This window comes from Marmota marmota, unplaced genomic scaffold (assembly GCF_001458135.2).
Source record: "Marmota marmota marmota unplaced genomic scaffold, marMar, whole genome shotgun sequence".
NCBI classification, from domain to species: Eukaryota; Metazoa; Chordata; class Mammalia; order Rodentia; family Sciuridae; genus Marmota; species Marmota marmota.
This window is the reverse complement of record NW_026000207.1, coordinates 2,294,002-2,317,636: the sequence shown is the minus strand read 5'-3', so window position 1 is coordinate 2,317,636 and position 23,635 is coordinate 2,294,002. Positions and strand designations below refer to the sequence as shown.

Below are 23,635 nucleotides of genomic sequence, written 5' to 3'. Positions count from 1 at the left end.
GCAGCTGGAAGGACAGAGTCTACCCTCTTGTGCAGGGACTCTGTGGTTCTTTGAGCACTGCTCACCTTCCTCCTGGACTGTAAGTTCCTTGAGGAAGGGGCCAAGACATTACTCCCCAGAGGGACCTAGGTCATGCTCTTTGCATGCACTGAGCACAATAACAAGAGCTGACTCTCCTTGTCCATGCTGGTCTCTTTCATGGAGTGGCCCTGAACACTGGATGAAATATGTCCATGTTGTCCCTGGATGCCTCCCCTCCTGGAGCAAACTAGATCTTCATCTGGTTTGTCCACCACTGAACACCAGCAGGCAGAACAGGACCTGGCCCATAGGATGTGGCCAGAATTTGCCGAGCAGGCACACGTGCAAAGCCCATCTTAGAAGACACCACTGCAGGACCACTCTCCTGCCAGCCGCCTCCCTCCGAGAAGCCCAGACCCCAGACTTCCCTGTCAATCACCCCTCATTTTAAATGGGACTTGCTTCCAAGGGATTGTGGCAACCCTGAGTCCCTCAGCTGTGCTCAGGGATAGTGGTCCTTCCCAGGTGAGCCTGCCCACCTTGCCAGCGGTCATGTTAGCCTGGTCTGGGGTCTTTGCTCCAGCCGGTTACTCTTTCCGAAGTGGCCACCCCACTCCGTGAGCACCTAACCCTCAGCACCCCACCCCCAACTGGCCCACTGGTTTGGTCACAGACACACACAACCTGGGTACAGAAGCAGGAGACCAGCACCAGCTGGGACAAAGCCATTGGCAACATCACGACTTTTATTTGTGGTGCCTGTGCTTTATCTTGAAAATACCTTCTCCCCCTCCCCAGACAATGGGTAAGGAGGGGGCAGCAAAAAATAGAAGACGTCCCTCCTTATTGCACATGGACCCTATATACAGGCCCACCTGGCGGAGGCCGGTGGATCTCTTGGCACACTGCTGGATCCCTGCTCGGGAGGGGGAGAGTGCTGGGGTGGCATCACACGTGAGGTGGGGACCACCGGGACAGCCACTCTGGTCCTGACTACTACCCTGGCAATTCTTGGTCCTGTGTCCTTCCTGGTCCCATTTCTGGCCCCAGTCCCCTCTTGGCAACATCCCCCTACCTGGCTCAGCCTCCCACCTCCATCCTGGCCTCAGATGGCCCCCTTGGCTCCTGGGAACTCTGAGCTTCCCTCCCAGTCTTGAGGCCCCAAGAGGCAGTATGGCTTCTCAGTGACTTCCCCTGGAGCCCTGTCACTCGTGTTCACTCGGGGAAGGGTGCGTGTGGCAGAAGCAGCTGTATAAATACGGGTGCAGGAAAAGTCCTCCAAGTCACTTGGACAGTTTGCTAATGACCCGGATCAGTGCTGCGTTCTCGTCCTTGAGCCGCTGGTTGTCAGCCCGGAGATCAGACAAGGCCTGGGTCATGGAACAGAATCAGCGGGCAGCCCTGGGCAGGCTGTGACCCGCCCACAGCATCCCAGCACCCACCTTCAGCTCCTCCTCCAGCTCCGCAGCCTTCCGCTCCAGGGCCCTGCGCTCCTGGAATCAGCAGGCAAGGTCAGAAGCCAGTGGGCTGAGAACTCAGGGCGGGGCAGACAAGGGGGCAGGTCGGTGTGGCCCTCCTGGTCCAGACCCACAGGGGTTAAGGCTGGGGACACAGTAGCTCCCACCCTAGCTGCCCCCACTCACAAATCTCTCCAGCTCCAGGAGGGCCGGCCTCTCAGCAAAGCGTTCCTGCCGCTGGCCAGAACAGAGAGAAGGCACAGGGTCAGGAAGACCGAGGGCCTGCTGTGGTGAGGACAGTGCAGGATGCTGGCCCAGGCCTTCCTGTCCCTAGGTCAGGCGGAAGCCAGGGACATGACAGGCCACGTAAAAGCTAGGCCCAGATGGAACCCGGAGCTGTAGCTCAGGACCTAGCCCAGAGGCCCAGTACCGGGTGCGCTGGCCCCTGCTGCTGCAGCCTGGCACTCTCACCTGCGTGGCCCGCTCCAGCTCCACCTTGAGCTGTGCCAGCCGCAGCGTGGTCTCAGTCAGGGCCTCACGAAGGCGCTCGTTCTCCCTGCGCAGCTCTGCATACAGCTGGGGCGAGGAGAAGGCCAGCAAGGTCAGGGCGGGGGCCAGGGAAGGGCAGGGCCTCCAGCAGGTGGAGCTTCGAACAGGGCCAGGGCAGTGGGCAGGTGAACACAAGTGGGGTGGGTTCTCGCACCTTCCTGAATCCCCCCTCAGGCTCTTCGGGCTCGGGCTTGGGCTCCAGGTGGTCACGCTGCACGCGCTGCCTGCGGGCTGAGGGGCCACCATCGGGAATACTGGAATGGGAGGCGGGCAGGCGTCACAGGCTTTGTGGTCACAGGTCACCAAGGCGCAGCCCGCAGACAGCCCCCATCCACCCAGCCCCGTCCACCAGCGCATACCTGCACTCGGGGCTGCCGTCTGCCGGCTCCGCCTCCTCCCCCTGAGGAAGGGCGAGGGGGGTTCAACCGGACATGGAGGGGGCACCGCCCGCCCGCCCCCAGGTCCACCTGAGCGCCCTCACCTCCGCGGGGCCCCTCCGCTCCTTGCCGACCTTCTGGTAGTCCCTGGCTGCCCTTGGTCCCTGGCCCTGCCCGTCGGGCGCCTCTGCTGGGGAGGGGCAGGAATNGGGACTCGGGGCCTGGGGGACGGGGCAGGCTCCTGCCGGGGAAGGGGTGGGAGTCGGCTGGATGCGTCTGCACCGCCCTCTGCCGCCCACTGCCACCCGCCAGGGCCGACCCTGCTCACCAGGCCGGGCAGGGGCGACTGCTCTGGCTCTGGGGCCCTCCCTGCCGCCTTCTCAGCCTCCTTTAGGTCTGTCAGAGTCACACCCTGGCAGAGAGAAGGCAGAGTGGGCCCCAGCCCTGGCCACCTGACCGGGGAGTCCAGACCCACCCCCACCCCTCAGGCCCCAGGGGCTCAGACCCCAGTCCTCCTCCCGCAGCCCCAGGCCCGGAGCGCAGTCAGCCCCCCACACCTGGGTGGACCTCCGAGACTGGCGCATGAGGCGGGAGCGAGCCTTCCGCTGGGACTCAGACTCCTCATCCCGCACAGGCATCTGGTAGGACCTGCGTGAAGGACCGGACCTCAGGGAGCATTCCTTGGAGCTGTCCCCCTTCCCTCTCCAGGCGTCAAGTATAGAGGACTTCCCAACAAGCCCTGGGACTTGGTGTCCCTCAGAGCCCCCAGAGCCCGGGGCTCCCGGGCAATGTACTTTTCCCCCTCGCAGGGCTCCCTGCCCTGGCCCCTCTACCTTCTACGGTCCCGGGAGTCAGCTGGGGATGCGGCAGAGGCTGTGGGGACATGTGGCTTCACTGGGGATCCAGGCTCTCTCCTGCAGGAGGGAGAGGAGTTACTGAGGAAGGAGGAAGCTGGGCAGCCCCAGGCCGTGTGGATCCATTCCCTCCCCAAGGACTACTCCAGTGGAGTCAAGAGCCCAGTCATGGCGGCTGGGACACTCAGCTCTGAGCAGGGGCACCAGGCAGGCAACAGCCCAAAAGCTGAGCAAAAGCTGAGCGGCTGCACTGGATGAAAGAGACAGGGGAGGACCAGGAGGGACTCAGGTAGTGGGGACATGTGAAGAGAGACCCCAAGGGGAGGAGGGGGAAGCCCCAGTATGTGAGGGGAGGCAGAGCAAAGGCCCTGGAGCAGGAGAGGGAGAGGCCAGCAGGTCACAGTGGACCTCAAGTTCTGAGCTTGTACTTGACTTGCCAAAGGGAACCGAGGCAGTGTTGGGGGAGGAGAAAAAGTAGCCCAGGGAGCAAATGGACTTGCTCAGGATGCTGCTGCTAGGCCTGGGACCCAGACCTGCTGTCCCCCCGCCCAGGGTCCCCTGGAGCTCACAGTGGAGAGGGCTCTGGCACCTTCCGTGAGGGAGTCAGGGGAATTCTGGCAAGATGAGGCTCTGTGGCCTGCAGAGAGAGGAGGAGAGCAAGAGAGGGTATCTCCTGGGGAGGCAGGGCCGTCCCTGCCCACCTCACTTGCCTACCTGAGCAGTGGTCCCTTCCAGCTGGGAGGAGGAGGCCGACCGCTGCAGCCCGGCCCCAGGGGCTGCCTCGGCTCCCCGCCGTTCCGGGGGACCCAGAGCACCAGAGCTCCCTGTCTTCTGCAGGTGAAAACGCCTGGAGAAGGGGGTCTCTTGGGGCGGCTGGGCGAAGAAGGAGGTCTGGGTTATGGAGAAAGACCCCTCTCCTCAGAGGCTCCCAGTGCTGACCCCAGGAGGTCCATGACAAACCCCCACTCCCACCAGCTCTGGAGGAGCCACCAGAAAAGGCACTCAGTTGTCCAGGAGGTGTGGACAGTCTCAACCCACCCACTCTGCCCAGAGGCCAACAGGCTTTATGGCCTCCCAGGACCTCTGGACACCCACACTAACCAGAGGGCTCGTAGGGCTAGGTGGAGGTGGGGAGGACACGCCATTGAGGGTTCTGGGTTCTGTAGGGGGTGGCTCTGTGGTGTGGGAACATGGGTGGAAGTTACACAATTACCAGCTGCTGATAATCCGAGATCCAAGCCCCTCCTCCCTCAGACCCAGGGGTCCAGGCCCAGCCTCCTCCCTCAGACCCAGGGGTCCAGACCCAGCCTCCTCCCTCAGACCCGGGGTCCAGGCCCAGCCTCCTCCCTCAGACCCAGGGGTCCAGGCCCAGCCCTCCTCCCTCAGACCCAGGGGTCCAGGCCCAGCCCTCCTCCCTCAGACCCAGGGGTCTAGACTATGGCCCCACCTGTGAGGCCTTCTTCTCCCTCATCCTCGTCCCGGATGGGAGGCCCCCCTGCCCCACTGGGCCTGCGCTCCTTGGACAGATCCTGGAGGGAGATCTTCTCACGGCTGCTCAGGCGACACACAGAGCTCCTGGGGATAGGAGAAGGTGTGGGTGACCGCGCCCGGGGGGCTGTCCTCCCCTGGGGCTCCTCTGCCTACCTCCTGTGCTTGGTGCTGGAGGGCACCTGGGGCTCTTGGCCCCTGCTCTGAGATGCCTCCTTTTGGTTCCGAAGCTGCAAGGAGGGAAGGAGACTGCTGGGAGATGGTGCTGGCTGGCCCTGTGTCGCACCTCCCAACCCGAGGGCCACCACACAGCCGTGGTCCCAGTGGTGCCAGGGGCATCTCATGCAGGGTGCACCAACCACAGAGAGCTGTTTCTTGGGCAGTGGAGGATCTGTGATTTACTCAAGTGGCCTACACCTGGCCAGGCAGCACCTGAAGAGGAGATGCCCTGGTCCAGCAGACCAGAGCTGCCACAGGCAGGTGCTGACACCTGTCCTCACGTGCACCCACCCCAGGATTAGCCTCCAGTCTCCAGAAAAGGGACTTTCTGGCTCCCAGGGACACCTGCTCAACCCTTCTCCCTGTCCTCACACACCAGGACACTAGCCCAACCCTTGCTGCCCCCGGGATGGACAGGTAGTCCTGGCCCCCAGCTCAGGGCTTGCCCCAGGGTCAGCCCTGGTGAGCAGAGGACAGAGCATCCCAGGCTGCTGTTGTCCATCTCTGCACCTTCACCCAGGGGAAGTGCTGAGTGCTCCAGGGGCTGTCCTCCAGAAAGTGTTCCCCAGCACCCCAGGCCCGTGCCCAGGCCATCTGGCATCCCACAGTGGCCCACGCCTCCTCTACACTGTTTCCCAGCAATGAGGCCCGCCTGGGGCTGGCTGGGGACAACTGGGGTGACAGGCCTCAGAGCTGGCCCTGAGCAAGGCACACAGCCCCCACAGCATCCCTCTGCCTGCCACTAGGTAGCAGGAAGCACTGTGCCCCTCACCCCCCTCCTCTAGCTGCAGCTGTGCCCCATTCACAGTCCTCTGCTGGAGCTGGGTCACCAGGCAGGAAGAGCACTCTGTGGCAGAGAGTGTCAGGGCACGAGGCGGTCCTCCCCAGCCGCCTCCCTGGAGCTGCTGGGAAAGGAGGGACCTGGCCTGAGACTCACGTCCTCCTGTTTCCGGGCCAGCTCCTCCAGCAGGCTCAGCACTTCCTCATCAGCCAGGTCACAGGGACGCTGCCCCTGGGTGGGGGTAGGAGAGGAACAGATGACAAATGAGGGGCAGGCACCTCTCTCCCACCCCACCCGCCACCGCCTGGGCACTGGCCTCACCGCATGGGTCAGCGAGTCCATGCCGCCACCGTGCTCGGCCAGCAGGCGGCAGGCGTCCTCCACGCCCCAGTGGGCCGCCGCGTGCAGAGGAGTCCAGCCATCCCCATCCCGGAGCTCTGGGTCATAGCCTGCCTGCAGGAGCAGCCTGGGGACGGGGAGGCTGGGGTCAAGGACCACAGTGGGATGTCTGGGCTAAGGGCTGACAAGCCAGCTGTGCTGTGGCCATGGTACCAGTCCGTACTATATCCCAGCACTCCTGGATCCACTGGGGAACAGCCACTGCCCAGGCTTCTCCCGCCAAAGGACCCTGGGCCACCCACCCTGGCCAGCCTCTGGAGCCTGGTCCTCATGCCCAGAGAGGAAACTTTTCAGGTCAGCTGGTATGGGATCCAGGGGCAGCCCCAGAGGAGGTGGGTGCAAGGCTCCCCCTTTCAGGCCTCCAGCCTGTGAAGAAGAAGAGACCCCCCCAAAGGGGCCATCTTGGGGCCTGAATGCTGGGACCCCGCTGGCTTGGGCAGTGGTGCTCAGTGGTGTGATGCTCACACACCACACGGCTGGAGGCTCCGCTGGATGCCATGGCTTAGGGGTAGGGCAGGGCCGCTCATATCCCACCAGGTGCAGGAGACCCCCTGACTGCAGAATAGCCTGGCCCAGCAACTCCTGGCCAAGCCAGCTCACCAGCGAAGGGTCATGTCCCCAACAGCTCAGTCAAGGCCACAGGCAGGATTGTGAGTCCAGAGAATGCCTCAAATTCAAAATAGGGTAGGAGGAGCCTAGTTTGAGGGAGCTGGAGCTCCAGTCTGTCGTAAGAAAGGCAGGTGGGGATGACCCCCGGTGGCTGGACTCCAGGCACTCTGTGGGCCCTGCAGACTCTGCCACTTGCCTCCCGCAGGCTGTATTGGACCCCCGGCTTCCGTGTCTCCACGCACCTGTGCCTTGGGCCTGCACTGGCTGTCTGCCCACTTGGTGCCTGTGCCGGGGCCTGCAGCAGGCGACCCCTCTCACCAGCTGCCTCCTGACCACCAAATCCCACGCAGGCCTCTCCCATCGCACTCATCTTCCCTGTCCCTAGTCTACACTTCCAAGTCACAGCCATCAACTGGAATGCTGCCACCCCCAGAGGACATGGGACAGTGTCCAGAGCCACTTCTCACACCTGGGGGATGTGCTTCTGGCATCTCATGGGCAAGGATGCAGCTTAACGTGCTACAGAGCACAGGAAGGCCCCTGAGCAGAAAGGCGGAACCCAGCACGTCTCCCCAGCGGGCCCAGATCTGTCCCATCACCGTGCCCCCAGCACCTAACGGGTATCAGAGACGAGCTTACTGCTACTCTCCACCTCTCCTGTGGTTTAGCAACACTGTGCACTGAACCAAGGGCCTCATGTGCGCTAGGCCAGCACTACACCACTGCGCTACACCTTACACCTCAGCCCTTTCTTTCCACTTTGAGACAGAGTCTGACTAAGTTACAAAGGCTAGCCTCAAATTTGTGATCCTCCTGCCTCAGTCTCCTGGGCAGCCGGGATCACAGGCACGTGCCACCATGATTGTCTTGTAGTGAGAAATTGTAACACACCTTTCACAGTGCCTGAGAGAATAAGGGGACACACTTCTGGGACACGGAAGGTCTAACAGCACACTTACATGGCCACCATGAGCCCAGCACAAATGCCACACCTGGTAGTGCAGTTCTTGCCCAGCTTACACACCCTGGTATAATTCAAATACCACAAACCGAACAGCTGGGTCATACAGGGTCCATTTTCTTTTCTCTTTTTTTTTTGGTACTGGGAATTGACCTCATGGGCACCCGACCACTGAGCCACATCCCCAGCCCTATTTTTTTTTTTTGTGTGTGTGTATTTTGTATTGAGACAGAGTCTCACTGAGTTGCCCGGCACCTCACCACTGCTAAGGCTGGCTTTAAACTCGTGATCCTCCTGTCTCAGCCTCCCCAGGAGGTGGGATTACAGGTGTGTGCCACGTGCCTGGCTCGGATTTAGTTTTCTGGCCATAGTGCAATTAAGCCAGGGGATCAGTAATGAAATGATAATTAGAAATTTCCGCAAACTTGAAAATTAAGGACCCACTTCTAAATCCACAGATCAAAGAAAGATCACAGATGTTAAAGTTCACAGTGAATGACAATGAAAAGACCATGGTGCAGCTCAGCGGTGTTCAGGGGGAACTCGCAGGTGCGGCCTGGAAGTCGCAAAGAAAAGTACAGCAGCACAGGAGCCAGAGACGGCAGAGGGCTGCGGCTGGCTCACCTCATCACCTCGATGTAGCCCTTGGCGGCGGCCACGTGCAGGGCAGAGGCCCCCGTGCGGGGATGCCGGGCCTCGGGCATGGCGCCCCCGTTCAGCCAGCACCTGGTGTCATGGAGCAGCAACTCCTCCTCGGCCCGCTTGGCTGCCTCCACATCCACACCTGGAGCACGAGAAGGGGTAACAGGTGGGCCTGTGCGTGGCCACAGATCAGCAGGAAGGGCCAGCCCTGTGTGCCCCCAGGGTCTCTGGCAGGCTGTTGAGCACCTGGCCCTTCTCCCATCCAGTCAGGGAGCCGCCTTCACTCTTTGCAAAGGAAAACCCAGCGCTCATTGAGCAAACCCAGGCTTGGTGGGCACCCACCCTGCATCACCGCAACCCAACCCGAGACCCGAGCACAGCGGGTAGGAGTGTGACACCAAGCAGATCGCCACACGCTGGGCACGTGCCCCGCTGCTCACCACCCGCAACTGCACTGCCCACCAACAGGTAGAGCAGACAGCTCCATGGGCTGCTAATACAGGCACAGGCTCCCGAGGTCAGAACACTGAAAAGCTGGCTGCGCATGGCTCCAGGCAGGCTCAAGGGGCCGGCTGACCCACCTACGCTGTCAAGAGCACCTCCAGAGATGGGAGGCGAACAGGTATCTTTCTAGGGACTATTTCTTCCCTGGGACGACTATCCTGGCCTATTGTGTGTGGTTGCAGTGTTGGGGTGGAACCCAGGACCTCACTCACTAGCCACTGCTCTCCCACTGAGCCACATCCCAGCCCTCTTACCTTCCAATTGTGCAATTTTTGTTACCAAGATGCTGCACTGAGCCAACAGCCTCAGATAGCTACTGAGCCCTTGCAATGCAGCTAGTTTAAATGGAGATGTGTTGGAAGTGTAAAGTGCCTGCTGGATTTTGATATATGGGAAAAAGAAGGTAAGGAGACCATGCCATTAAGTTTTTCCTTTTTGCAGTACCAGGGATTGAACTTGGCACTCAACCACTGAGCCACATCCCCAGCCCTACTTTGTATTTTATTTAGAGATAGGGTCTCACTGAGATGCTTAGTGCCTCTCTATTGCTGAGGCTGGCTTTGAACTCACCATCCTCCTGCTTCAGCCTCCCAAGCCATTGGGAGGTGTGCACCATCATACCCCGTGGCTCATGAAGTTTTTTTTAAAACTGATTACAATATGTAACAATATTTTGGGTATACTGAACTAAATAAGCATTTCTTTATTTAGGCATTTGGGTCTGAGCCCAGGGGCACTTAACCACTGAGCCACATTTCCAGCTGTATGTATGTATTTTGTTACCAGGATTAAACCCAGAACACTTAACCACTGAGCCACATCCCCATCCTTTTTTATATTTAGATACTGGGTCTCACTAAGTACTAAAAATGGCTTTGAACTCACTATCCTCCTGCCCCAGCCTCCTGAGCCACTGGGATTACGGGTGTGTGCCACTGTGCCCAGCTCTTTTTGAGACAGGCTCTCACTAAATTGCTGAGGCTGGTTTTAAACTTTCATTCCTCCCATCTCAACTTCCCAAGTTGCTAGGTTTACAAGTGTGGCTACTGCACCTGGCTTTTTACTTCTGAAGCAGGGAACCTAGGGTACGATGCATGCTAGGCAAGCAGTCTACCACTCAGTACATCCCTAGCCCTAAGATAAATTATTAAGATTAATATGTTGTTTTTTTTTTTTCCTTGCAGTGCTGGGGATTGAACCACTGAGCTATGTCCTCAAACCTTTTTATATTTTGAGACAGGGTCTTACTAAATTGCCTAGGCTGGCCTTGAATTTGCAATCTTCCTGCCTCGGCCTTCCAAAATCCTGGGATTATAGGTCTGTACCTCCATGCCTGGCACCCCAGTTTCTTTTTATTGTTAAAAATGCATCAACTTAAAATTTTAGTCTTTTGGTCACTACATTGCATTTCCCCTGGATGGCAATTGCAAAGAACCCTCATGTACCACCACCAGCTTAAAAAGTAAATATTACAGTGGGGCATGGTGGTGCACTCATGTAATCCCAGTGACTCTGGAGGCTGAGGCAGGAGGATCACAAGTCCACAGCCAGTCATGACCCTAAGACCTTGTCTCGAAAAACAAAAGGAAAAAGAAAACCATTAACACAGAATGTTAATGGTTAAGCACCCCTGGGTTCAATCCCCAGTACCAAAAATATAAATATCACAGAGCCAACATGAGGGCTGTGTGCCTTATCCCAATCTCACTCCACTCCCTCTGGCCCCCGAGTTTGCCACAATGAATATATGCTGTTGCTTGTGCCCTGACTACATATGGCAAACTTCTGCCATAAACCAATAAATGGGATCCAACACATGCAATCCTGGAAACTGTGATACTGTCCTGGTCCTATGGAGGCCAAATCCACCCAGGCTCTAGGTCTCAGCTCCAAGATGGTCAGTCGGGCCTTCTGGGTGACTGCAGGGACAGTGACTTCAGGCCTGTCTCCTTGGCTAGAGCCATCTGGTGCCTGGAGGGTCCTGGAGAACACTGGGGTGACACTGGACACACCCTCTCGCCCCACCCCTTCCTCAGTGGAGCCCCCTGTTGGGGCACAAGTTCTCCCACAGGGAGGGGAAGGCGGAGTTCACTTTCTACTTGGCCAGCAGCGTGCCAAGCACAAGCGTGCACACGTGTGCGTGTGTCGCCTTCTCCAACTCACTCTGCTCCCTCAACCTTTGCTGAGGTGTTGGTGAGGTCTCTTGCTTAGCGTTGGCAAACTGTGGTCTGCAGGCACGGGCACCCGTTTTGTTTTTCGCTTCTCATGGTGGTGGTAAAATAAACAAGACAAAACACACCATTTCCCTATTTGAAAGGGCAGAGTCCTTTGGGGATATCCACCAAGTGTGCAACCAGTGCTACTACCCAGGCCTGAGCATTCTGGTCATCCCAGATGGAAACCGAGGGCCCACTCGTGCCTCCCGAGACCCCACTGTGCCTCAGCACCTCCACAGCCAGCCTGTTCCAGAGGCCACCTACGTTTGCAGGCGGAGCCTTAGCGGCACACAGCCACCCATGCCTGTTCTTTCTCACATGACCCAGGCCCTCTTCCCTCTGCAGCAGCTGGGAGACCAGTCAAGACATCAGCCCTGGAATGTCTACTGTCCAGCCCTTTTCAGAAAAGGTCTGCTGTCCCCTGCTCAGATCACCCACTGGTAGGTCACTGCTTCATCCATTCTGTCTTTGGAGTGGGCTTAAGCCTCTCGGCACTGCCAAAAATACTAGAATGACTTTTTTAAATGTTTTAATTTTTTGAGATAGGGTCTTGCAAAAGCTGGCCTTGAACTTGTAATCCTCCTGCCTCAGCCTCCCCAGACACTGGGGTTACAGACAGGCATCACCATGCCCAGCTCTGATTTTTCTGGGGAGGGTTTTTGTGGGGTTTTGTTTTTGTTTGTATTAGGGATTGAACCCAGGGACGCTTAACCACTGAGCCAATCAACAGCCCTTTTTACTTTTTGAGAGAGGGTGTCGATAAGTTGATGAGGCTGCTTTTGAACACAGGATCCTCCTGCCTCAACCTCCCTGAGTTTCCAGGGTTATAGGCGTGACCTAGCTGGCAGGGGATTCAAGGTTACCCACAGAAGTGGAAATCACCCGGGACTGTCTGTGGACTGGGCTCATTTTACTGGCTGCCCTCAGGTCTCAGCCTTGCTGTAGCCGTGTCAAGAGTTCCCATGGTGTGAATGGGTCGCATTTCATCTATCCACCGTCAGGTCGCTCAGGGCTGTGCTGTGAATGCAGTGTGTGCACCGTTTTTCTGACTTGCACCAGGGTGGAGAACACCCTGCCTGCCTCAGCACTCCACTCCCTGGACCAGGGGCCTGAGGTAAGCTGGCCTAGGCCCCTGCTGTCGTCGGAACCTCCACTGCACAGCAGCCCCAGAAAGGGGAACAGGGAAGGGGACGGCTGCCTAGGACAGAAGGAGCTGTCAGGAGGACCAGTCCCCAGGGGATTCTCCATCTCCTGGATGCTGAGGGCCAGCAGGAGGGACAAAAGCCTCTTTGCAGCTGGGGTGCAGGCTGCAATCCAGGCCTTGCAACTGTCAGCAGAGGCCCTGACACTTGGGGCCGTGGTCTTGGGGTAGCATCCCAGCCCAGCCCCATAGCTGAGGTCCTTCCAGTAGTGCCACTGTCCTTTGTTCCTGGCTAATCCTATAAGCCAACATTTCCCAACCATATATCGTTCCTCAGCCTCTCCTTTGCCCCACAGCAATGGAGTGTGGGCCCCTCTGAGAAGCTGGGGTCAACTACAATTTCTGCCATTTCTTCAGATAACACAGAATGTTGGACGTTCATGCCCCACCCCACCCCCAGGTCTGGGGACTCCAGGTGAAGACCTACAAGGGGTGTGCAGTGACTGTCCTTGTTGGAGACGCCAGCTGCGTATCAGGGGCCAAGAGTTCAATCTGCAGCAGTCTCAAAGTGGCTCAGAAATGGGATGGAGAGAGGGAGGAAAGGAAAAAAAGAAATGCGTTTATGTCTCTATGTATGGGAAGAAGGAAGTGAGAAGGAGGATGGGAAGGGGAGTGTGAGCATGCACACCATCAGAGGACCCTCAACACTGGACCCCACCTGGGGATGCCCACGAGGGGCATCCACTCAGAAAGCAGGCTAGTGGGTGCCTAGGGCTTGGGGTGGAGCTGGGGGAGGGCTAAGGCCTGTGGGGTTCCTCTCATGGTACTGACTGCACAACTCTGAATGTAGTAAAAACCACTGAATTGTGCATTTCAAATGGGTAGATTACAGGATATGTGAATTATTTCTTTAAAAACTGCTTTTAAAACAGTGACTATCAGCAGAGGTTACGCGGGCATTTATCACACTACCTCTGTGAGAATTAAGTTTTTCCAAAATAAAGTAAGGAGACGGGAGGGCAGAGCCCAGTTCTGCAGCTGACGGTATGGCCTCCCCCACTGAGCCCCAAGGGCAGCTCCCAACCTCCCATGGCCTCCATCCCACCTGCTCAACATGCCAGTGCCCAGCCCATAGGCCTCTCCACCCAGGCAGAGACGTGCAAGGCAGACGAGCCAGGAATCTGGGCACCACCTCCAGCTTCTGCTCCTCGCCGGCCTCCCTTACCTCCCAAATGGTCCTCCAGACCCACAGGTAGCACCGTGACCGCACTGGGCCCTGACAAGGTGACAGGTGCATTGTCCCTGCTTTATGAACTAAAGAAGCCGAGCTTCAGGAACACTGGAGTCAAACAGCTGGCCACAGGTGGCACTGGGAACCAAGCCCAGTCAGGCTGCAGAAGCCACACTTGCAACCAGGGCTCCTCCAGGGGCATCCCTCAGGTGTCCCCTGCTCCCAGGGACCAAAATGGGCTGCTCAGCATCCCCCACCCAACATGCTCCTGGAAATCCTTGCTTCTATCCCTGAACTGGGGAGCTGTGGCCCCTCAGTTTACACCAACCAGCCCCTGAACACACTTCTCAGGAAGATGAGGTACTCGCACCCTCACCTAGCCCTGGAGAGCCTTTCTAAGCAGGACACCCCCTCCCTAGAGACACAAGTGCTACCACACAGAGACTGAACAGGCTCCTGAACCCCACTGGAAGAACCCAGGGTACACAACCCTCAGACCTCAGGGGAGACCAGTGCCCAAAGACCCCTGTAGGCCTCTGCTCCCCCTCAGAAAACACACCACCTCTGGCTCTCATGCAGCCAACAAGGGGGTGCGCTCTCCCGTGCACAGCAACCTGGGAGATCTCCCCAAGCACAAGCACTAAACCCACCACTTCACAAACAGGAAACAGAAGCACAGAAATGCCAGAGAAGCCTGGAGGTGGGCTGGGCCTGCACCCAGGCAGCCTGATATGGCAGCACTCGACCTGCATGTAACACAGAGGCCCACCTCGGTGGGCGATCTCCGCCTTCAGCAGCCCCTCCATGGCGTCCGACTCGGCCAGGTCCAGGGGCAGGTCACCATCACTGTTGACGGCGGCAATGTTGGCCCCATGGCTCAGAAGGTACCTGGAGGCAAGGGCAGGTCAGGGCTGCCAGGTCTGGGCCCACCACCCAGTCCAGGTCCTGCCCACCCCCTGCCTCACCTGGCAATGTCCAGGTACCCACAGGAGGCAGCCACGTGCAGGGGTGTCCAGCCCTCATTGTCGGCCTGGTTCACAGTGGCACCCTGCTCCACTAGGAAGCGCACCACCTCCAGGTTCTCGTCGATGCAGGCCTGGGGTGGGGACAAATCAGTTGGGCCTCACCTTGTCCTGCATGGAGGCCCAGCAAGGCAGGACTCCTGAAAAGGACCACGAAGCAGACCCAGGGTCCAGTGAGAGTGGCCCTGGAGAAAAGGGCCCTGATGGCCACTAGCACAGGCCCTGAGGCTCCTCTGGTCACCCAGCCGTTTAAGCCAGCTGGGTGTCCAGAGTTCAGTGGAGACAAGAGGACTTCAGCAGCCTGAACAGGACCCAGATAGAGAAGGGACAGGATACCACATCCTGTATGGAACGCCTCGATGGCACTGTGACAGAGCACAATCCACACTCACTACCTGCAAGACAGGGCTTCCCGTGTTCTAAGGGGTGAGGCCCAGCCAGGCTGGAGAACACTTGGCCGCAGACCCTCCAGGGACTATCCTTGAGGGGAGCCAGGACTCTGCCAGGCTGGTAAAGTCACCACATCCCCAAGACAACCAGGTTCGAGGGCAAGATTCCCACAAGGGGCATGTTCCCTGTGCCCAAGGCCCAAGCAGAAGGCCCTCTAGCAGCCAGAGGCCTACTGTGCACTCGGCCATCCTTTCTGATCCTCCTGGCCTGAGCAACTGAAAGCTCAGGGAAACCAGAGCCCGCACCAAGTCAGCACAGCACTGAGGGCCAGAGGAGGGAGTGGGGCTGGAGTCCATGTGGATGTGGGTGAGCACTGGGACCTGAACTGGGTTCAAAGGAAAGGGGATGGGCATGAACTCTTTTGAGTCCTCAGAATAAATTAACCCTCCAACTCCCTCTTCTCCCAAACTACCCATCTGGAGAAAGGGGAGGCAGCTATGAGGGCCAAGAGCATGAAGTCATGGAAACTCAGGCTGCAAGAGGGGGGCCACATGTGCCCTGGGAACGGGATGAACTCTGGGCTCCGTTTATTTCTACCCGGTTGTCATGGTGATGGGAGGGGGGGCAAGGAGGGAGATGGGTCTTTCCCTTTCAAGGACCTGGCCAGGCACAGGCATCCATGTGAAAGATGCCTGAGGCCTGGGCACCAAGGACCTAGAATCAGGCCCAGTTCCTCCTCCCTCAGACCCGGGGGTCCGGGCCCAGCCTCCTCCCTCAGACCCGGGATCCAGGCCCCAGTCTCTCCCAGCTCAGACCTAAGAATCCTGGTTCGCAGCCCTACTGCTCCAGACCCACTGGTGCACAAGCAGGGAGAGGGGAGGAGAGGACCGGTCTTGTCCACCCTGAGGCAGGACTGAGGCGGGAGCACTCAAGGAACATAGCCGGCCAGGTAGTGGGGGCTTGGGACCAGGCTCAGGGAGGATTCCGCCAGGTGGAAAAACTAGCTCAAACTCTGGAGTCACCAGGTTATTCCTGGTGCTAACACCAGGCCAGTCCCAGGAAGCTGGTCCCCCACACCCAGGCCTGATGGAACCTCAGCTCTCACTGGCCTCCACGCTGAGCGAGACTCCCCTCTCCTCAGACCACCCAACCTTTCAGGCCTCCTGCAAAGCCTGGAGGGTAGGCTCGCCAGGGCTCGCGGCGGAGGAGACTTGTCTAGGAGGCCGCCTGGTGGGAAAGGACAGAGGGACCCCCTGAGTCCAAGTAAAGGAGGTTGCCTGGGGCCTGGGGGATGCAGAGGAAAGGGGCTAAGGAGCCCTCGCAGAGAAGCTCCAAGAGGAGCCAGGGCACGGGAGACGGACAAGGAAGGGAGACTCCGGTGCCTGAACCCTTCTCCTGGCCTGCTAAAGAACTCAGACCCAGGGAGGGAGCCTGCTCCGGAGAAGGAAAATGTCCCACACAGCACTGGGGCTTCCGCAGGCAAGGAAGGCGCAGCGTCTCCCCAGGGGACACCTGTGACACGCCAGACACACCAGCCCCAAGAAGGGAGCTCTCCATACATGAGCTGCCCCGGACCCTAACCTCCTGGGGAGGGGCTGAGGGAGGCACAGAGGGGAAAGGCTCTCGGGGCTGGATCAGCATCAGGCCTGCGCGCGGCTGCTCTGGCTCTTCCTGGGAGTCTGAGAAGGTCTGGCGGAGCCTCCCAGCTCCACGCCCCGCCTCAGCCACGCTTTCTTTCCAGGGTCTCCTCTGCTTTCTTCAGTAACCAAACTACAGGGGGCTTAGCAAGGCGAAAAGGCGAGGAGATGGGCTCTGCCCCCAGAGAAGGAAGCTGCAGCCAGGAGGGGGTGCTGAACAGTTCAGGAGCCCAGAAGGAAGGACTGGGGACGGGGCGTTCTGTGCCAATCCTGCTCCTGGTGGCACCAACCTGATACAGAAGCAAACAGAACCAGAGGAAACCCTGGGAACATAAAGTGGCACTAGGTGTAAGACACAGGCAGCAAGCAGGGTGTCTTTAAGGGGACAAGGGGCTCTGGAGGGGGAGGCTCCAGAACCCCTGGGGAGGTGACTTGACACCAGGGTTCGAAGCCTTCAGAGGGGGAAGCTGCCCAAATGAAGAAAGTGAGAGGTGACCCAAATCCACAGAAGGGGAGGGTGTCTGGGCAAAATGACCAAGAGAATAGAGAAGGAGCTCAAAGTCAGAAGTGGGATGCTTTGAGGGTGCCAAGGAAAGGGGAGAATGCAGAGGACAAACACCCCAACAGAAGGCCCAGCTGGGAGGAAAAGGGAGAAGGAAGAGAGAAACTGAGTCCCAGGGTACAGCAGATATGGGAGGTGACCCTACAAGGGAAGATGTGCCTCGAGGAACAAGGTACAGAGCTTAGACGCCGCTGGCCGAGAGGGATGATCCTAGGGCAGCAACAGCCGCGGCAAAGGAAAGGAGGACTGTGGCATAGGTGCAGCCTGACGGTGGCACTGAAGGATCTGAGCCTAGCCAAGGAGGTGGCCAGGCCAGGCGCCGCAGAAGGAAGGAAGCACAGGCCCACGACAGAGGGGGATGCAGCTCCGTGGAAGTAGGACCTGCCTTGAAAAGGGAAACTAGGCCAGCGTAGGCATGGACGCCAGCAGACCTGCAAAACTAAGCGGTACACGTAGGAAAGTGATGGCAGACTAGATGGCAGAGAGGTGGCACCGGTGGAGGTGGCACAGACGAGTGAAGGGCGAGCGGGGTCGGGAAGAGGGCAGTGGTGCGACCCGCCAGACTGAGCTGTCAGAGATGGCTCACGTCCTGCGGAGGACCGCGCAAGGTGTCAGGGGCCAGGCCAGCGAGAGCTGCTCAGCACAGGGACAAGGAAGCTCGAGGCGGGCCGGCGAGGCGAGCTAGCAAAGCGGGCCGGAAGACGGGGCAGCACAAGACTGAAAAGCCAGTGCCGGGAGCAGCGGTGGCTCGGGCCCAGGAGGGAGGACGCCAGGGCGGCGCTGACCTGGTGCAGGGCGCTGCTCCCGGCACTGGCTTTTCAGTCTTGTGCTGCCCCGTCTTCCGGCCCGCTTTGCTAGCTCGCCTCGCCGGCCCGCCTCGAGCTTCCTTGTCCCTGTGCTGAGCAGCTCTCGCTGGCCTGGCCCCTGACACCTTGCGCGGTCCTCCGCAGGACGTGAGCCATCTCTGACAGCTCAGTCTGGCGGGTCGCACCACTGCCCTCTTCCCGACCCCGCTCGCCCTTCACTCGTCTGTGCCACCTCCACCGGTGCCACCTCTCTGCCATCTAGTCTGCCATCACTTTCCTACGTGTACCGCTTAGTTTTGCAGGTCTGCTGGCGTCCATGCCTACGCTGGCCTAGTTTCCCTTTTCAAGGCAGGTCCTACTTCCACGGAGCTGCATCCCCCTCTGTCGTGGGCCTGTGCTTCCTTCCTTCTGCGGCGCCTGGCCTGGCCACCTCCTTGGCTAGGCTCAGATCCTTCAGTGCCACCGTCAGGCTGCACCTATGCCACAGTCCTCCTTTCCTTTGCCGCGGCTGTTGCTGCCCTAGGATCATCCCTCTCGGCCAGCGGCGTCTAAGCTCTGTACCTTGTTCCTCGAGGCACATCTTCCCTTGTAGGGTCACCTCCCATATCTGCTGTACCCTGGGACTCAGTTTCTCTCTTCCTTCTCCCTTTTCCTCCCAGCTGGGCCTTCTGTTGGGGTGTTTGTCCTCTGCATTCTCCCCTTTCCTTGGCACCCTCAAAGCATCCCACTTCTGACTTTGAGCTCCTTCTCTATTCTCTTGGTCATTTTGCCCAGACACCCTCCCCTTCTGTGGATTTGGGTCACCTCTCACTTTCTTCATTTGGGCAGCTTCCCCCTCTGAAGGCTTCGAACCCTGGTGTCAAGTCACCTCCCCAGGGGTTCTGGAGCCTCCCCCTCCAGAGCCCCTTGTCCCCTTAAAGACACCCTGCTTGCTGCCTGTGTCTTACACCTAGTGCCACTTTATGTTCCCAGGGTTTCCTCTGGTTCTGTTTGCTTCTGTATCAGGTTGGTGCCACCAGGAGCAGGATTGGCACAGAACGCCCCGTCCCCAGTCCTTCCTTCTGGGCTCCTGAACTGTTCAGCACCCCCTCCTGGCTGCAGCTTCCTTCTCTGGGGGCAGAGCCCATCTCCTCGCCTTTTCGCCTTGCTAAGCCCCCTGTAGTTTGGTTACTGAAGAAAGCAGAGGAGACCCTGGAAAGAAAGCGTGGCTGAGGCGGGGCGTGGAGCTGGGAGGCTCCGCCAGACCTTCTCAGACTCCCAGGAAGAGCCNGGGAACTGCTGTTCGCCGCGCTCCGCCTGGGGACCGTGGCCCGGCGCGCTGACGTCACGACGCCGTCCCAGGGCGCGCAGGGAAACGGAGTTCGCAGCGCGGAGAAGCCAAGCGCCCGATGGGAAGGGGCGGGGCAGAAGCGGGCCGCGGGGATCGCTGGGAAAAGGAGTCCCTGGCGCAAGTTGCTCTGCTTGCTGTACGCGGAGGCACGCTGGGAAGTCGCGGCTCCAAGGCGTCAAACGGGATCCGCCTGGAGGAAGGCGTGCACCGTGGAACGCTGGGAAACGGACTCTACAGGGTGCCCCACGGCATCCTGGGAAGCGTAGTGTGAGCTATAAAGGGACAAAGGCCGGGGATTCTCCGCCCACCCCAGCCCCGGCGCGCTGACGGGCTAGCTTTATACTTCAACAACTTTATTATGGGCCTTTATTTATCCGGGCCTGGGGGCCGGGGAGATGGCAGCATCCTGAAAGACAGAACTAGCGTGGACAATCACGACACCGACTTTCCACATACAACTTTCTTAATCTTCCTCCTTCCACTAGAAATACGCTCACGAGGGCTGGGGCTTTTGTCTTGTGTGGGTGCTATTTATTCTCAGTGGCTGGAACTGAGCTCACAGCCCGCGAGAGGAAAAAACTTGAATGAATGGACTCCCTAGGCCGTGGGAAACGCCGGGGCGCATGGGAAATTGAGTCTTCAATCCGGAAATCATTTAAAGGCAAAGCACCCCCAGCTTGCCACAGGGTGGGTTGGGGAGCGCGCCTCGGGCTGCCGGGGAGTAAGACTTCAGGTGTAAAATTAGGGCGCTGGGCTAAGAGCCAGGAGGACACTGGGAAATGTAGGCCACGCCCCAGAAGTCCCCAGTCCGCACACTAGGCACACTATGTACTGAGGAGCCCCGCAGGTCAGCGACCCCACCAGCGCTCCCAGCCACGGAGCCCTCCGGGGAGTGTAGTCCCAGCTCCCCCGCTCTAGTTGCACGGTGGGATTTGTAGTCCGGAACGAAGTGCTTTCGTGGGCTTGGAAAGCCGGTGGGGTTTTTTGTTGTTGTTGTTGTTGTTGTTGTTTAAATATTTTTTTAGATGCTGATGAACGTTTATTTTATTCATTTATTTATATGTGGAGCTGAGAATTGCACCTAGTGCCTCACACATGCTAGGAAGCGCTCTGTCACTGAGCCACAACCCCAGCCCGGTTTTTGGTTTTGGTTTTGGTTTTGGGTACTGGGGATTGAACTCAAGGACACTAAACCACTGAGCCACATCACCAGCCCTTTGTTAATGTTTTTTTTGTTTTGTTTTTGTTTTTGAGACAGAGTCTTGCTAATTTGCTGAGGCTGGCCTCGAACTTGTGAACCTACTAACTCAGCCTCGACAGTCTGGATTTATAGGCACAGGCCACTGCACCCGACTTGGGCAGTGGTCTTAATAGTAGACCCAAGACAGAAGCATACCTTGGTGTTAAATATCCCGCACCCAAATCCAAACTAGGAAGGATATGAACACTTTGATATAGGAACACAAAAAAGCTGCCAAAACCTGGACAGAGGTGATAAACTTTTTCCCAAGGACACTGGAGCAGCATGTCCACTATGAAATCCTTTAGCTTATGCAGAGACGCTACTGATGCCATGAGGCTGGGGATGGCAGGCCGTACATATAAAGAGTCAGTCCCATGGATCTTGAGTAGTAGTCGCGGAACCCCATCCTCCTTTCCTCAGGTTAGCAAGAAGTAAATCGTCATGGTGCTGTTCAGTGTGGGTGTGTGTGTTTCTGTGGCTCTTCGTAATTGTAATGTATTGAAATTGTGTGTGTTTATGGTCCTGTCTGTGGTTGGACGTGTCTTGTTTATGAGCACTGCGATTGTGTTTCCAAGGGTTCATGTAAATATGTCTGTGTTCTTGCAACTATTATTTATGTGCAGGAAAGACACTTTGGGGCATCTGGTCAACCCACCCAGTGGTCTGTGAGACACATCTCAGCATAAGCGCTGTTAGTAATCTTCACATCAATTGCTAGCTTTATACTTCAACAACTTATTTTTTTTATGGACCTTTATTTTTTTTTTTTTATCTTTATGTGGTGCTGAGAATTGAACCCAGTGCCTCACACATGCTAGGCAAGCACTCTACCACTGAGCCACAACCTCAGCCCTCAACTTCTTTTTTAAAATCCTGTTCTACCACAATGGTTGTGAAATCCAGCTCTGGATTTGACCATCCTGAGTTTGAATCTTGTCTCTACTTGCTTCCTAGCTCTGTGACCTGTGGCTAGTCTGTGCCTCCTGCAGCTGGAGAGATGGTGCCAGCATCATGCACCTTCACCCTCAGGTCCCACAGCATAAATCTCCCTCTGTCTTTGTTTGTTTGTTTGGTTTTGCACCAGGGATTGATCCCAGGGGCTCTTAACCTCTGAGCCATATCCCCAGCCGTTTTCGTTTTTTATTTAGACAGGGACTCACCTTGTTGCTTAGAGTCTGCCTAAAATGCCGAGGCTGACCTCAAACTTGCAATACTCCTGCCTCAGCCTCCAGAGCCCCTGGGATCACAGGTGTAGCCAACATGCCCAGCTCTGCCCTTCTCTTTCTGGTGCTGAAGTCTTCACACTTCTCAGGACTGCTGTTTTCTCTCAACACTAACAGTGGAATTTTGGTGCTTTACCTCAGAACCCCAAGGCCCCCCCTAACTGCTAGCAAAAATAAGCTCAGAACGATAAGAAGAAACTTTTCCCTCTTCCCCTGTGATGGCAGAAAAACAAACACTAGTCTGCACAGTAAAGATGGTTGGATAAGCGGGTGAGCTGAGAACACAGAAGTAACAAGCCAACTCCTATAAGGCTCAGAGCAGAGGGGAGACTCTGGTGTCAGCTCCAATCTCTGATTTTAAAACTCTCCTTAGAAGAGTTATTTGCACAGAGAAACAGTTTAAGAGAGATTATATCATCAGGGACATCCAGAGCTGGCCTGCCTGTGACACACTAAGCTGGGTCTCCAAACTCAGCCCAACAGGAAAGAGACTTTGCAACAGGTGTCCCCAGGAACAGTACCCTTCTGAAGGCTGGCTTGGCTCTCGGCCTGGCGGAATCCTCCCAGCACACAGCAGTTGCAGAGAGGGAGTGCGACCTGGGTGGGAAGCCGGCTCTTCCAGGTTGCTATCTGTCCCTGCTCCTGTCCAACCACTGTCCTGTGCTCCCCTCCCCCTTTCCCATAGGTCAGCTCCATGATGATGGCAATGATGACGTTTTCCCTGTTTCTCTTCCACCACTGTAGATTCAGGGAGCAAGAACCTGTCTTTATGTCTGTAGGATGTCCCTTTATGTCTTTATGTCCCTTCCAGAGACACAACCAAGTCTGACTCATAGGTTTGTTCCCACCCCTAAGAACCTGGGTTATGGTCCTTGGGAAGGAAGTGAATGAGTTCCATGTGCAGGTGCTGAAGTCTAGACACCTGTGTTGGAGTGGAAGGAACTGGCCAGGTCAGAGCTGCTCGACCCTCATAACTCCTTCTTCCTCAATAACACGGCCCTTATTTTGTCTGGTGTGGAAAAGCACCCCCTAACTGAAGACTGAGCCACGGATTCCCACATCCCGGCCTGGCCGGGGATGACGCTGCCCTGCACCTTCCCTCGCTGAGGGCCTGCTGGGAGGTATCTGCCTTTGGGAGTGACGGGAGTGCATAGGGTCTTGGAGGGCATCTATCCAGGGAGAAACTGCTGGGTCATGGGCAGCCTGGTTTCACTTCCCGAGCACAGCTTTGCAGAGTAGCTGTGGGTGTCCACCCCTCGGGGAGTGCCAGGGTCCCACCGCACATCATTTTGGTGCTTCCTGGTGACTCTACCAAGCAATAGCTACTTGTCAAGCACGAGCAGATCGCCCACCCACATTAACACCAGAGCACTAAGAGGTGCCTCGGGGGAGCCTTTATTTCAAGCCACAGACGGGCGGAGCCCTCCAGTGCTCCCGGAACCTCGAGGGGGGCCGTCCGAACTCCTCACTTCCAGAGCTCCTCACTTCCAGCGGCCTCCAACTCGGCCCTTCCCTGCCCCCTTCCGGCTGTGGGACAAGGAGGCAGTATCAGGAGCTGAGGCTTCCCAGCCTCGGAGATGGGCACAGGCCCTTAATTCAGGAATTCCACCAGGGAAACACCCACCCCCGCCCAGAGGAAGAGGTGGGCAGATTGAGGGAGCACGGGAATGGGGGACTGTGGGCGAGTTCAGGGTGACCTGTGGTGCAGAGAAATGCCCATGGGGAAGGGTGGCCTGCGGGTGGGCGATATGCAAGGCAGGGCGGTGGCGGGGGTGGGGGCAGAGAGCGGGAAGCGCAGGACATCTGTAAAGCAGGCTTTCTCCACCAGGCACGGGTGACCAGGCGGCTCACTGTGCATTGTGGGTGTCGCGCAATCTCACCAGGGGCTCCACCCCCTGGACACCAAGTTGTGACAACCTGAGTGTCCCAGCATTGCATATGTCCCCTGCGGATCAAGATCTCTGCTTCCCCCC

At 57.8% G+C, this 23,635-nt stretch overlaps 2 protein-coding genes and 1 long non-coding RNA gene across 3 annotated transcripts in view; all 3 read right to left on the bottom strand.

Moving 5' to 3' along the window:
• Window positions 1–749: 749 nt before the first annotated feature.
• On the bottom strand, window positions 750–18,124 carry Ppp1r12c (protein phosphatase 1 regulatory subunit 12C). Its single transcript, XM_048791483.1, has 21 exons — window positions 17,992–18,124; window positions 17,846–17,874; window positions 14,415–14,545; window positions 14,219–14,337; window positions 8,340–8,499; window positions 6,068–6,212; window positions 5,903–5,977; window positions 4,903–4,976; window positions 4,706–4,833; window positions 4,360–4,433; window positions 3,973–4,131; window positions 3,828–3,895; window positions 3,238–3,318; window positions 2,962–3,052; window positions 2,733–2,816; window positions 2,509–2,645; window positions 2,182–2,281; window positions 1,950–2,054; window positions 1,665–1,715; window positions 1,464–1,514; window positions 750–1,391 (listed from the first exon to the last, which is right to left on the bottom strand). The coding sequence occupies exons 1-21, from the start codon at window positions 18,122–18,124 to the stop codon at window positions 1,305–1,307; spliced, it is 2,082 nt and encodes a 693-aa protein (XP_048647440.1). The 3' UTR covers window positions 750–1,304.
• Window positions 11,756–14,212, bottom strand: LOC125612811. Its single transcript, XR_007343292.1, has 2 exons — window positions 12,706–14,212; window positions 11,756–12,094 (listed from the first exon to the last, which is right to left on the bottom strand). It is a non-coding gene; the product is annotated as an uncharacterized LOC125612811 (long non-coding RNA).
• A 5,019-nt stretch (window positions 18,125–23,143) lies between the features above and the next one.
• The window catches only part of Tnnt1 (troponin T1, slow skeletal type), a 9,845-nt gene continuing 9,353 nt past the window's right edge, over window positions 23,144–23,635 (bottom strand). The window contains exon 10 of the mRNA XM_048791482.1: window positions 23,144–23,189. Within this exon, the coding sequence (XP_048647439.1) occupies window positions 23,144–23,189 (46 nt within the window). The remainder of the gene's footprint in view (window positions 23,190–23,635) is intronic.